The sequence below is a fragment of the Symphalangus syndactylus genome, chromosome 15 (genome assembly GCF_028878055.3).
Source record: "Symphalangus syndactylus isolate Jambi chromosome 15, NHGRI_mSymSyn1-v2.1_pri, whole genome shotgun sequence".
Lineage (NCBI taxonomy): Eukaryota > Metazoa > Chordata > Mammalia > Primates > Hylobatidae > Symphalangus > Symphalangus syndactylus.
Window position 1 is genome coordinate 89,729,837 of NC_072437.2, and position 13,237 is coordinate 89,743,073.

The following is a 13,237-nucleotide window of genomic DNA, read 5'->3' on the forward strand; positions in this document are numbered from 1 at the left end:
CTTTTCAGCTTTGGAAATTAGAAAGTGAATCTAAAAGTGCCTCAGAAGACTTTGTGGGTTTTCTGCTCACAACTTCTTTACCCAATAGCCGTACAAACCCTGTGCAGAAGTTCAGCACTTCTGGGAAGACAGCTTCCCCAGACCCCAAAGCTGAGCAGTGCTGACTTATAATTTATACTCAGCATTTTTGAGTGAAGGAATCCCAAATACCTCATGGTCGGAAACCTTCATTCCATGTATGAGGAAACAGAAGGTCGGAGAGGATAAATACCTTGCCCAAAGCCCCAGCCCTCTCAGAAGAGCTGGACCCAGAGCTCCAGCCTCCAGCTCCCAGCCCAGGCTTCTTGCCACTGCGGCAGAACTCGGCTCCTTCAGCATCTGGAAGCACAGCTTCCGCTGTGCCCCAAGAGTCGACACCACAATCTTGTGCTTTGCTCACAGTTTAACTCAAGCGCTTTGTCACCATGTTCATCTGACCACTATATCTCTGATACTCTTTATGAATACACACAGGAAAAACTGCCAGGAATGCTCTTGTCTGGTAGCACAATTAAGAGAAGGGCCCCAGAACTCTGGTGCTGGGACTTTTACACAAAAATTAAAAGTTGGGGTAGGAGGAAGAGCAGCTGAGACTGTCTAAAGACAAATCCTTTTACAACTAATACCAGCCTAATTATATTAGCAAAAAATGGCCCAGAGATGCAAGAATAGAGGATAGACATTAGCAATATTTCCCAAAAAAAGGTCAGCATGGATGCCACACCACACTTAGCAGGCTGGGTAGGGTAGAAGCAAGTGAGATATCAGAAATCAAAAAGGGTTGGCCCGGCGCAGTGGCTCACACCTGTAATCCCAGCACTTTGGGAGGCCAAGGCAGGTGGATCACCTGAGGCCAGGAGTTAGAGACCAGCCTGACAAACATGGTGAAACCCCATCTCTACTAAAAATACAAAAATTAGCCAGGTGTGGTGGTGCATACCTGTAATCCCAGCTACTCGGGAGGCTGAGGCAGGAGAATTGCTTGAACCCGGGAGGCAGAGCTTGCAGTGAGCTGAGACCATGCCACTGCACTCCAGCCCGGGCAACAAGAGCAAAACTCCATCTCAAAAAAAAAAAAGAAAGAGAAATCAGAAATGGTGACTAAGCCGTGTTCAAAGGCACCACGTGGGACTCTCCTTGATGCTGACTGCATCAGTCTGATGTCTGAGCCTCATCAATGCCATATCACTACTGTTCTTTAAGATTTGTGGTGTACTAGACTCACAAAGGTCACTGAGCTTGGAAGCACAAGACCTGGGTTTGAGCACCAGTTCTGCTGTCCATGAGCTGGGTATTGTGAGTAAACTTACTTAACCTCTCTGAGCATCTTTCCTCAGCTGATAAAAAAGCTATGCTGTCTGCCTCCAAGGGTGGGGCCCTGGACCATCAGCAGCATGATCATTTCCATGTCAAAAAGCTCTCCCGGGACTAGGCACGGTGGCTCACACCTGTAATACCACCACTTTGGGAGGCCAAGGCAGATGGATCACCTGACGTCAGGAGTTCTAGACCAGCCTGGAAAACATGATGAAACCCCATCTCTACTAAAAATACAAAAATTAGCCAGGCATGGTGGCAGGTGCCTGTAATCCCAGCTACCCGGGGAACCGAGGCAGGAGAATCGCTTGAACCCGGGAGGCAGAGGTTGCAGTGAGCCGAGATCGTGCCATCACACTCCAGCCTGGGGGACAAGAGCGAGACCATGTCTCAAAAACAAACAAACAAAAAAAAATTCTCCAAGGCCGGGCACAGTGGCTCACGCCTGTAATCCTAGCACTTTGGGAAGCTGAGGCAGGTGGATCACCTGAGGTCAGGAGTTTGAGACCAGCCTAGCCAACATGGTGAAATGCCATCTCTAGTAAAAATACAAAAATTAGCCAGGTGTGGCGGTGCACGCCTGTAGTCCCAGCTACTTGGGAGACTGAGGTAGGAGAATCTCTTGAACCTGGGAGGCGGAGGGTGCAGTGAGCCAAAATCATGCCACTGCACTCCAGCCTGGGAAACAGAGTGAGACTCTGTCAAAAAAAGAAAAAAAAAAAAAGTTCTTCCAGGCCACATAACAGACAGCATCTCTCTTTAAACACACAGACACACACACACACACACACACACACACACACACACACAGAAAATTCAGGATACTACATTAAGCCTGCTATAAGAGGCTTCATTTCATAAGCAATTTTATAACATGTAGTTCCCACTAAACTTAATTTATCCTTACTAGCTGTTACAAGTTAATCTTGTTCAGTTTTGACTGCCTTAACCCATTCAGATCACCACTGATGCTCATTCTCTTATAGTCTAGTATTGTATAAAATGTAAAAAGGAAATGGCATGTCTGTGGACAAACTGGGAAGGGAGTAAGAGGCAGGACATGCATGAAAATTCTCACTGATTTTCCAAAGCAGAAGCAGCCAAGCTCTCCATAACAAGAATGGCCTGGCACAGTGGCAAAATGTGGTATCATTTTTTCCAAGGCCAACATTCCTTTGCTCTACAGATACTTGGTTTGGGCAAAGATCACATTTAAAAATTACAATTAGGCACTTTAACCCTATGTACAGGGTACCTTGACAATATTGATGTTTCTTAGGGAATATCTAAAATTAAAACAATAATAATGTGTTTTCCTCATCTTTCTCTTACCCATTCACTGATATCCTCCCTCAGATTATTTACTATTTACTTACCTTCAGTTTATTTTAAAATGACTGATCTTATTTCCATGGGAAAAGTTGCAGAATTTTGGTTATTTTCATTTTTTCTTAGCTATATTTTCTCATTTTTCTTCACTGATTATATATTACTGTTTTTAAAAAGGTGAGTACAATTTTTTAATGAATGACTTACCTCAATAATTTTGATAATATCCCGTGGACCGATAATTTCCGGGTCAAACTTAACAAGGGCTTTGCTGGTGGCAAGAGCAACGGAAGCATAAGTGATGCCATTTGTCCTCGTGAGTTTGGACTCTATGTTGTGGACACAGGACGCGCAGGTCATCCCTGTGATCTGCAACACAGGATGGCAAGAATCCCACAGACCCAGGATCAAGGCGAGCCTGTGAAAGGCAGTCCGGGGAGTCTGGGTAACAGGCAGCCACGAGTCTTTCCCTCCTCAGCACTGCTCTCAAGACCCTGGACTCCACCTCCAAACCCCACGTGTGAGATTCTCAACGTTCCTCCAGCAGCTTCAGGGACTAAACAGTGGCTCTTCCCCAAAACAGGTACAAGAGACAGCCAATCATGAAGCAGATGGCAACAGACCAAGGCTTGACTTCCGGTTCTGATACGGATGGGCTTTTATAAGCCCCTCTCCACTGTCTGTTACCTCACTGGCAAAGCCGGGATACTAACGCCTGTATGGGGATGTGCACCTCTGTGAAACTCGCTGCACTCCTGAAATACTCTCCGTAATCCTGACTGTTGCTGGCATGCAGTCTGCAGCTGCTGCTAGCGTCCTCCCTGTTTTAGTGCTCTGCTGGCTCCAAGGGTGATGATGTTAATATTAACAGGAGAAAAGTGGCTGATGCAGGAGATGTAATCGAAGGTGGTCCTAAGGTACAAACAGGGTGTTGACAAGTGAAGGGAAGGACACTACCAGAAGGAGAGCTCAAAAAAGACGAAAGGCAGGATAGCATGAGGTATTCAGGCAAACATCAAAAGCCAGGCTTCTCTGAACACAGGATGCCCGAGGGAAAGGAGGGAAGGCTACAGGGTTAGGTGAGTCCACAGCCTGAAGGCTCTCGAGAAGCCAACTAAAGTGTTGCTAAGCTAGCACCTGATGCAAAGTCACTGAGGGGTAATGAGCAGTGGAATGACGTGACTGGAGCTGCATGCTGAAATTCGCATCAGTGATCCCAGAATAAATACAAAAAGAGCCAAGGGTCCCATCTGGAATTAGGGAGGAAGAAGAGGGGAGCTTATCTGTAATCAGAATGCATTCAACCTGGCCCAAGACCCAAGGAAAAAATGGGAATGCAAGGACCAACAGGCAAACTTAGGAGCTCATCTGTTGGCAGGTGACTGCCAACAGAATTTTAAAAATCAAGTCTCCAAATATTTCAATGGTACTTCTCTGCTCTCCTTTTGTTTTTATAACAACAACAATAATAGGTAGCATTTATTGTGCACTTGCAACATGGCTGGTGCTGTCCTAGACATTGCGCTGCTCACACCAAACCTAAGAGGTAAGTCTCAAAACCGCAGTACTGAGAGGTATAGGAACTTGTCCAAAGTTGCGCAACTAGTGATGGGTAGAGCTGACGCACGTCCCCAGATGGGCTGGCTCCAGAATCTGCTCCGAGCCACTGCCATTTGCAGCATGAGGCGAGTCTTCTCAGACCAGGTTCAGAAGTATCCCTGCAGTGACAGGGCCAAAACTCAAACCTGGTTTTTAAAGCCGATACCGCTTGTGCCGTACCATGCTGTGTGTCCTGACATGGGAAAGGGAAGTCTTAAGTGTGACGTGCTATTCCTGGGATATGTGTTAGGCAAATATGAAGCAAATAGACAATTCGCTCTTCTGAGTATCAGTGGTCAGCATTTCCTAGAAGACTAGTTAAATACAGAAATTCACATAAAATCTGAATATGTGATGACAATGTAACTATTGATACAGCATGTTTTTTTTAAAAAAAGAACACGACAGACACAGCATGCTGCCACGCCGACCTAGACCCCGCTCTGCACGCCAGCCCCACCCACCCACCATGGCCACAGTTCAGCAGCTGGAAGGAAGATGGCACCTGGTGGACAGCAAAGGCTTTGATGAATACATGAAGGTGCTAGGAGTGGGAATAGCTTTGCGAAAAATGGGCGCAATGGCCAAGTCAGATTGTATCATCACTTGTGATGGCAAAAACCTCACCATAAAAACCGAGAGCACTTTGAAAACAACACAGTTAGTTTTCTTGTACCCTGGGAGAGAAGTCTGAAGAAACCACAGCTGATGGCAGAAAAACTCAGACTGTCTGCAACTTTACAGATGGTGCATTGGTTCAGCATCAGGAGTGGGATGGGAAGGAAAGCACAGTAACAAGAAAATTGAAAGATAGGAAATTAGTGGTGGAGTGTGTCATGAACAATGTCACCTGTACTCAGATCTATGAAAAAGTAGAATAAAAATTCCATCATCACTTTGGACAGGAGTTAACTAAGAGAATGACCAAGCTCAGTTCAATGAGCAAATCTCCATACTGTTTCTTTTTTTTTCATTACTATGTTCAATTATCTTTATCACAAACATTTTACATGCAGCTATTTCAAAGTGTGTTGGATTAATTAGGATCATCCCTTTGGTTAATAAATAAATGTGTTTGTGCTAAAAGAAAAAATAAAAATAAAAAATATAAAAGAACACTATAATAAAAAAATTGTTTAAAAGAAATGTGCACCTTTTCCAATAATCCTCTTGCTTTAGATTTTCCACAGAGAAGTCTGAGCAGGCAGAGATGTCCACAGGTAGATCCAGAGGTTTGCAGCAGAGACCCTGCCCCTCTTGTTGGGCACCTCTTGTGGGGCTGACCGAAGCTGTGACCCAGCAAGTATTAGCTATGCCCTCCAGACACAGGGAGGCCCTACCAGAGCAAAGGGTTTGCTCCACAAAGAACACGGCTTATCAGGAGCTCACGGGCCTCTGTGTCCTCAATGGTTTCCCCTCAAACATCCAGTTACCACTAATGGCACTGACAAAACACACAAAGGAAGTAGAAACCCTCTGACCTGGGTGAAGCAGCATCGTTCAATTCTCTGTGAGTTCTTCTAAGTCTCCCTTTGCTTACACAAAAAGAGCTGTACAAAAAGTACAGAAGTGCTTTCAAACATAGCATGTTCTAGGCATCAGGCACATCCATTGTTTTCAATAATGTGTTGGCATGTAGAAAGATGGGAAACAATACCTCCCCACCCAAAACACTGGCAATAATCACCATCTGAAGCATTCCCCTCAGACTGAGTGCTGTGGAGCACTTTGGCCCTCTAGACACCCATGCACCTATCACACGTCCTTTTCTCTTAGAATGGCACTTGCTACCACACGGACTTCCCTCTTCTGCCTTGAGATAGTTGCACGCATGCTAGCTTCTTTTTAGCCTTGAAGAACTGTGTTCATGTTCAACTCCCCCTAACCACCCAGCTCAGGGCAGTCCACAGTCTTTAATTCCTCTTTCTTCTATACTCCTGCAGCTCACCATCTCTTCCTCCTAACACCCCGAATACTCTCAGTGGGATCCTCCCCATGACTGTTTAACATAACTGACCTTTCTTAAAATGAACAAGTCATTGTTGTCGGCTTCAAAGGAAAGTGAAACAAACAAAATACCCAACAACAACAAACCAGACACGTCCAAGAAGGGGAAATTTACTAATCACAAAGATGGATGCTGTCCAAAATGCAAACTATCAGAAGCCTGTAATCCCGTAACGCACCCACCGTACTTACTGTCAGCTCAATGTTGCCATCGGAGCCTGCGTAGTCCTCCATGACTGCTGCCTCAAAGCCCAGGTCCTGGATGAACTGAGCTATCTCGAGCGGCTGGATGACTTCTGGGTCATACTTGACCTCTGCCTTTCCTGCCATCAAGGCAACCAACACGGAGAGAACACCTGGAACCATGAGGTCATGGCTTAACACTCTGGGTGGGGAGGGCCTCTAGGGTGACACGGTCAACATAACTGAACAAAGAAACACATCTTCCCAGAATCCTCTAGAACAGAGGTTTTCAAACACAGCTGCACATGAGGCTTGCTTGGAGAGCCTTCGACAATCACAATGTCTGGTCTCTAACCCAGACCAACCAAATCAGAGTCTCTCAGAGTAAGCGGCAGGCATCTTTTTTCTTTTTTTTTTTTTTGAGATGGAGTCTCACTCTGTCGCCCAGGCTGGAGTGCAGTAGCACGATCTCGGCTCGCTGCAACCTCCGCCTCCAGGGTTCAAGCAATTCTCCTGCCTCAGCCTCCTGAGTAGCTGGGATTATAGGCGCGTGCCACCATGCCCGGCTAATTTTTGTATTTTTAGTAGAGATGGGGTTTCACCATGTTGGTCAGGCTGGTCTCGAACTCCTGATCACAAGATCCGCCCGCCTCAGCCTCCTAAGGCATCTTTTTTTTAAAAAAAAAAAAAGCTCCCCAGGTGATGCTAATGTACAGGGAAGTTTGACAAGCACTATTCTAGAAGAACAATGCTTCTCAAACTTTAATGGACATATGAATCACCCAAGGACCTTGTTAAAATAGAGCTTCTGACTAGTCGGTTTGAGAGTCTGCAGGTCCATCCAGCTCCCAGGTGATGCTCATGCTGCCAGCCCATGGACACATTCTCACTCAGGCTTTAGAAGATACCAATGAAGCAAGGAATGTGGTCTGCAGTTATTGACTGCTGTTACAGAAAGGATATCCTTTTTTTTTTCTCCAGACACTTTCATACAAGGAAAAAATAAAGAATTTTCAAAAGTGGTTTTCCTTACTCTTTTATAGTTTCTAATGACTTTCAGGTATGAAAAAGAAATCCCACAATCTTGCTAACACTATTGTGTTAGTTTAACTTGGGAAAAAAGCCTCATTCAAATAAATGAAGGAATGAAGTGCTTCAGAAAGGATGCCACATGGAATAAAAATGAGGATTCAAGTCAGGAACAGAAACATAGGCTATAGGAGATTATAGGCTAATCTTATGAGCAGTCAGACCATGGATAACAAAGGATCTCCTATTAACACCTCCATCTGCTAACAGTCACTCTAGAGCTGCAGGAAGCTATAATGCATAGTGAACAAGAGGCTGGAAAAACATGTCATCTGAATTCAGGGCTGATTCTAAGGGCCAGGGAGTTCAAGTAAAAAGACACGTCACTGGGGTAAGAAAAGAGAAAGTGATTCTGGTGGCAAGGTAGAGTCATGGTTAAGAGATTTTTCCAAACAAATAAATGGGACAGAATTTTGTTGTACTTTCAGGTTTAAAAGTATTGGAAATGCATTCTGGAGGACAAAACTTTGACATTTCCACACATTTCTGTCCTGTTGTTCCTGCAAACACTCTCTGGTTTACAGGAACAACAAGAAAGAATATTTGAAATTGGAACTTCTATACAAAATGCAGGTTATTTATTCATTTTATTGTAAAGGGTTGATGGGATGGGAGGGAACAAAACATGGAATAATACCAGCACAACCTAATTGAGAAGTCTATCCATAGAAGGTACTATGACCTTTAAACTGGATTTTCAATGGCTAACTTACTCAGAGATATATTTTATCTCAAACTAAATACTTCTTAAAGAACAGAATGCCAGTTATACAAAGACATTAGACAAACATTTATGCTATATAATGAACTTGCTTCCTGGTTATCAGGGCTACTGATAAACACAGTTGCTGGGTATTCTGAAGGGAGAATACGAGGTCTATATGCAGCATTCCTAAGTTCAACATGGGCGTTCATCTCTTACCTGCTTCTTTCTGCAGATTCCTTTCTATGTTAGACACACAGGACGCACAGGTCATGCCTTTGATCTGTAAGAAACACTTCTGCGGTGCCACTGCTCTGGTTGATTGTGGGGACTTTGCCAAGATGTCCGGGGCATGGTTTGCAGAGAGCCTCCCAGCGTGGGGAGCCACTTCCTGCACAGATGTAGGTGTACCACCTGTAGTTTGCACCATGGAATTCCCAGCACTGTGGTTTCCAAGAGGGTTAGTAGAACAGCTTTCTAGGATAAAATGTCAGAAAATATTCAAATTAGAAGAAGAAATAATATGTTTTTCAGAACAAGAGGTTTCAGGGCTCTTGGTGAGGGTTCATGGTCCCGGCTCCCACCAAGCAGCCTCAGCCCCTTGGCTCCAGTAACTACCTTGTCCCTCAGCCATCCTGGAGGAGGGAGCTCCCTGCTGTTAATCTCTGGGGTTCTTCCCATTGCCTATTCGGATTTCCAGCTCTCTAATACCTTTGTAAATAGTTCTCTATATTAAACCCCTCCACTGAGCTACCCCGTAACTTCACCTTATCTTTCATTTCCTTCAGGATTACCTACTGCATGCGGGGTGCTACTTCACCTTATCTTTCATTTCCTTCAGGATTACCTACTGCATGCGGGGTGCTATTGAGTCCAAGGAGAAACAAATCACGCTGGCTGCAAGGCTGTCCTCAAGGAGCTCCTAATCAATCGAGAAGGGCTCTTCAAATACAAACTAGCACGCTAATGGTTTATTCTAAATTAAAGTTGCCAGGTAAAATACAGGACATCCAGTTCAATTTGATTCTCAGACAAACAACAAATAATTTTTACTATACATATGTCATGAATATTGAGCTAGACATGTTTATACTAAAAAACCATTCAGTTTATGAAAAATTAAGATTTAAGTAGATGTCCTATATTTTTATTTGCGAAGTCTGATACCCTAAATACCTCTTGCGCAAAATATAATTCTCATAATCCTGCCCAATTTAAAAAAATCACTATTCTTTTCTTTCTAGGTTTATTTAATCAAATCCAATCATTCTATAATATGTAGTTCAATGCTAATTTCTTTTTACCACTAATAACCTGATTGCACGGTTGAAAGACTTTAAACATCACACAAAAACAGGCAGATGTTTACCCTATACTATATTTCTTACCTTTTGCGTACAGGATTTACTGTTCTATTGTGTTTTCCTTATTGATTTTTGTTTTAAAGAAACTCCTTCCTGAAACTTGATATAAAAGACAAAGCACAAAATGGGGCCAGGCCACTCCACATGAATGCCCACTCCCTTTAGCAGTAGGTGTGTGCTGTGGGCACAGAGGGGGGGCAGGAAAGACTCACAGCTGAGTGAACTTTTCAAGGACACAAACTTTATCTCAGTGAACACAGGAAATGATGTGGGAAACCAAAGTCCAGCCACCCCTGAGCACTGAGCTGCCGGTGGGCTTGCCTGTGCCACCGAAAGCAGCTCTTCCTAGTGTTGGGCCCGCTGCTCCCTACAGTATCGAGCTCCAGCCAAAAGGCTGAGGAAGCCAGCCAGGTCCTGGTCCAGTCCACAGAGACACGCACGTGCAGGGCCCATGTCTGGGACCTAAACAGTTACAACACACCACCCACACAGCTGCCCCTCACAACATGTGCCCCTTCCCTCCTTATCTTCAGCATTTCTCTCCACCATCTCCAGTCACCTATCACCCTCTTTATCCCTAATCTAAGCTACTAGTGGTCTCCACCCTTACCACCAGCCAGGCTGGGCTCCCACCCTCCCAGGGTCCTGAAGCAGCTGCCAAGGCCTTCAATGGCCTCCCCTAGTTAACCCGGGGAGATACGATTCAGACCTTGGCCTCTGCAGCTCGCATTATGTCCAGAGTGACTAAGAGACCCCTCCTCCTCCCTCTACTTCTTTCCCATCTCACAATCACTCTTTCTAGGTCTCTGTCATCTTCCCACACTCAATTCTGCATTTCTGGCCCCACACTCTCCCTCAAAATTCAAGGCCCTTCTATCCCACTGTCCTCCAGCATCTCAGCTAGGGGCTCATCCCTGTTACCCCTTTCCTCCATGGACCTCCCCATCACACACCCCTCTTGGTGACCCCAAGCTTGGTGGAGCTGCCCTCCTGAATGTCTTTCAAACCCACCTCTTTCTCACCCGGCCTCCTATGTGGTCTCATTGCCTCCATGGACACTGTACTGTGACACCACACCGGTCTTCTAAAATATAATCTGACTTCGTGCTTCCTCTGATTAAAACCCATGATGGTGGCTGAGCATAGTGGCTCACGTCTGCAATCCCAGCACTCTGGGAGGCTGAGGCGGGAGGACTGCTAGAGGCCAGGAGTTCAAGACCAGCCTGGGGAACACAGCAACACCCCATCTCTACAAAAAAATAAAAATAAAAAAACGAGCCAGGTGTGGTGGTGCACACCTGTAGTCCCAGCTACTCAGGAGGCTGAGGTGCGAGGATTGCCTGAGCCCAACGGTTCAAGGCTGCAGCGACCTATGATCATGTCACTATCCTCCATCCTGGACAACAGAGCAAGACCGTGTCTCTAAAAAAATTTTTAAATTTTTTAAATTAAAAAATATAAAAGCCTGGTGGCTCCCTCACCTTTACCTCTTCTCTTATATTCATCAAATGGGGAGAGAAAAATCACTGATAAATCCTTTCCTTAACTCTCATTTTTACCAGCATGGTCTCTAGGAGATGAGACTAAGGTTCTGTTGTTTAGCAATAAAATCTTTTGAGAAGGTGATAATAGTTCTCTTGGTAAGAAAAGGGCCTGGATGGTCCCACAGTGCTCTATTTCAGAATACAGAATCAGAATTCTCTCCAGAAAAGAAGCCCAAATCCAAGGAGTTTAGCATTCAAGTCAGCCATGGTTTGAATGTGTTCCCCAAATTTCATGTTTGGAAACATAATCCCCAATGTGGCAGTGTTAAAAGGTGAGGGCTTTAAGAGGTGACTGGATCATGAGGGTTCTACCTTCATGAATGAACTAATCCACTCACGGATTAATGAGTTATCACGGGCGTGGCATCGAGGCTTTCTAAAAAGAAGAAGAGCCACCTGAGCAACCACGTGAGCATGCTCAGCACCCCTGCCATGTGACGCCCTGTGGCACCAGAGTCCCCACGGGCAGAAGGCTCTCACCAGATGTGGCCCTCAACCTTAAGACTTCTCAGTAACTATAAGAAATAAATTCTGTATCTTTATAAATTACCCAAATTCAGCCATTCTGTTATAAGCAACATAAAACAGACTAATACAAAATCCCAACTAATACACAATCCCAAGATTATGAAAAGCAAAATCTAGACACTTGGAGATTGTATTTCCTCTATCTTAACAAATTTAACATGCAAGGAAAGTTTGCAGGATTTTGTTCCACTGTTGACATGGGAGGCAGGGAGCAGGGCTCACCTATACCACCATCCAGGAGCTATAAGACACAAAGAGAAAAGGAGACAAGCTCAGGACATGCCTCAAACACACTACGTACCAGAAACGACTGAAGCCTCAAATCCCATGTCTTCTATAGCAGCTCTGAGTTCTTCTGGGCTAATTACAGAGGGATTATAAAGAACTGTTGCAGTCCCTTTGGCCAAAGACACCGATATTTGCTGCACCCCTTCCAGTTGGGAGATCATGCCTTCAATGGAATGGACACAGGATGCACAGGTCATGCCGGCAATGGCAATCAGAGTGGTACTGCATGTGCCCTGGACCTGGTTTCTCGGGGAGGAACCAGGGGAATGAGAATTGGAAGACCTGTGATCTGTCCCACTCCCTTCGGCTCCATCAGGAAGAGAAACTTTAAAGTTCCCAGGTGGAAGTGCCTCGATAGCCCTCTGCAGAGCCACTGGGCTGGTACAAGAAGGGTCATACTGTACTTGGGCAGTTTTATTCTCCAAGGACACTTGAATACTTTGAACCCCTAGGAGCTGGCCAATATTTTCTTCAATATTCAAGACGCAAGACTTACAGTGCATTCCATCTATTCTCAGTTGGAGGGTGACCACATGGCTTCCTTGGTGCCCCAAGGTCTCAGAATTATTAAAATTCTGGTTAGCAGAAGATAAAGGTCTCTTTGGGTTAGTGCTTTGTAACCGCTCAATATCAATTGGTCCGAGGCTTAAGGGAGCCATTTTGTTCTTGATGACAGCTTCAAATCCCATGTCATTTACATGGTCCCTGAGGTCTTCGGGCTGAATGAGATAAGGCTGATAAGTGATGACAGCCTCTTGGTTGCTGAGTGAGACTTTGACTCTCACTACTCCTTGCAGTTTCCGGACCTTGCCTTCAATGGAGCCGACACAGGACTGGCAGGTCATGCCCTCTACCCGGAGCTTGACCACAGCCTCCTGGGCAGGCAAGGACCTTGAGGGCCAGGAGGCTGCCTTTCCTTCTGCAATGCTGGCCTCGAAGCCCATGTCCCCAATTTGATGGCAAACCTGTTGCAGGCTCACAACCGATGGCACATATTTCATAGTGGCACTGCCTTGTTCCAGGGAAACCTTCATGCTGACGATGCCTTTCAAATTGGAAATCCTGTCCTCGATGGACTTCACACATGACTGGCAAGTCATGCCCAAGATCCTGACTGTGCTGGTGGCCACCTGAGAAGAAGGGCCCAGGCCATCCAGACCACCTTCGTAGCCAACATTGTCAAAAGCAAAACTCTTCTTCATTGCTGGTTCCCAGGCATGGGTAGGCAAAGAAAGCTTAGATAAGAT

General features: G+C 45.3%; 1 protein-coding gene and 1 pseudogene across 25 annotated transcripts in view; one reads left to right on the top strand and one right to left on the bottom strand.

The window, feature by feature from the left end:
* Nucleotides 1-13,237, bottom strand: part of LOC129464004 (transmembrane protein 272) — a 201,710-nt gene that overhangs the window by 152,075 nt on the left and 36,398 nt on the right. For 19 of the 25 annotated variants that reach the window (XR_010116060.1, XM_055244776.2, XM_055244789.2 and 16 more), the window contains 4 exons: nucleotides 12,004-13,237; nucleotides 8,486-8,743; nucleotides 6,484-6,647; nucleotides 2,893-3,054 (listed from right to left, as the gene is read on the bottom strand). Coding sequence is in view for 24 of the 25 variants with exons in the window: in XM_055244776.2 (XP_055100751.1) it covers nucleotides 2,893-3,054; nucleotides 6,484-6,647; nucleotides 8,486-8,743; nucleotides 12,004-13,237 (1,818 nt within the window). In the remaining variant the exon portion in view is untranslated. The remainder of the gene's footprint in view (nucleotides 1-2,892; nucleotides 3,055-6,483; nucleotides 6,648-8,485; nucleotides 8,744-12,003) is intronic. The other 6 variants (XM_055244782.2, XM_055244778.2, XM_055244799.2 and 3 more) reach the window with 4 other exon arrangements.
* On the top strand, nucleotides 4,746-6,084 carry LOC129464027 (fatty acid-binding protein 5-like; annotated as a pseudogene).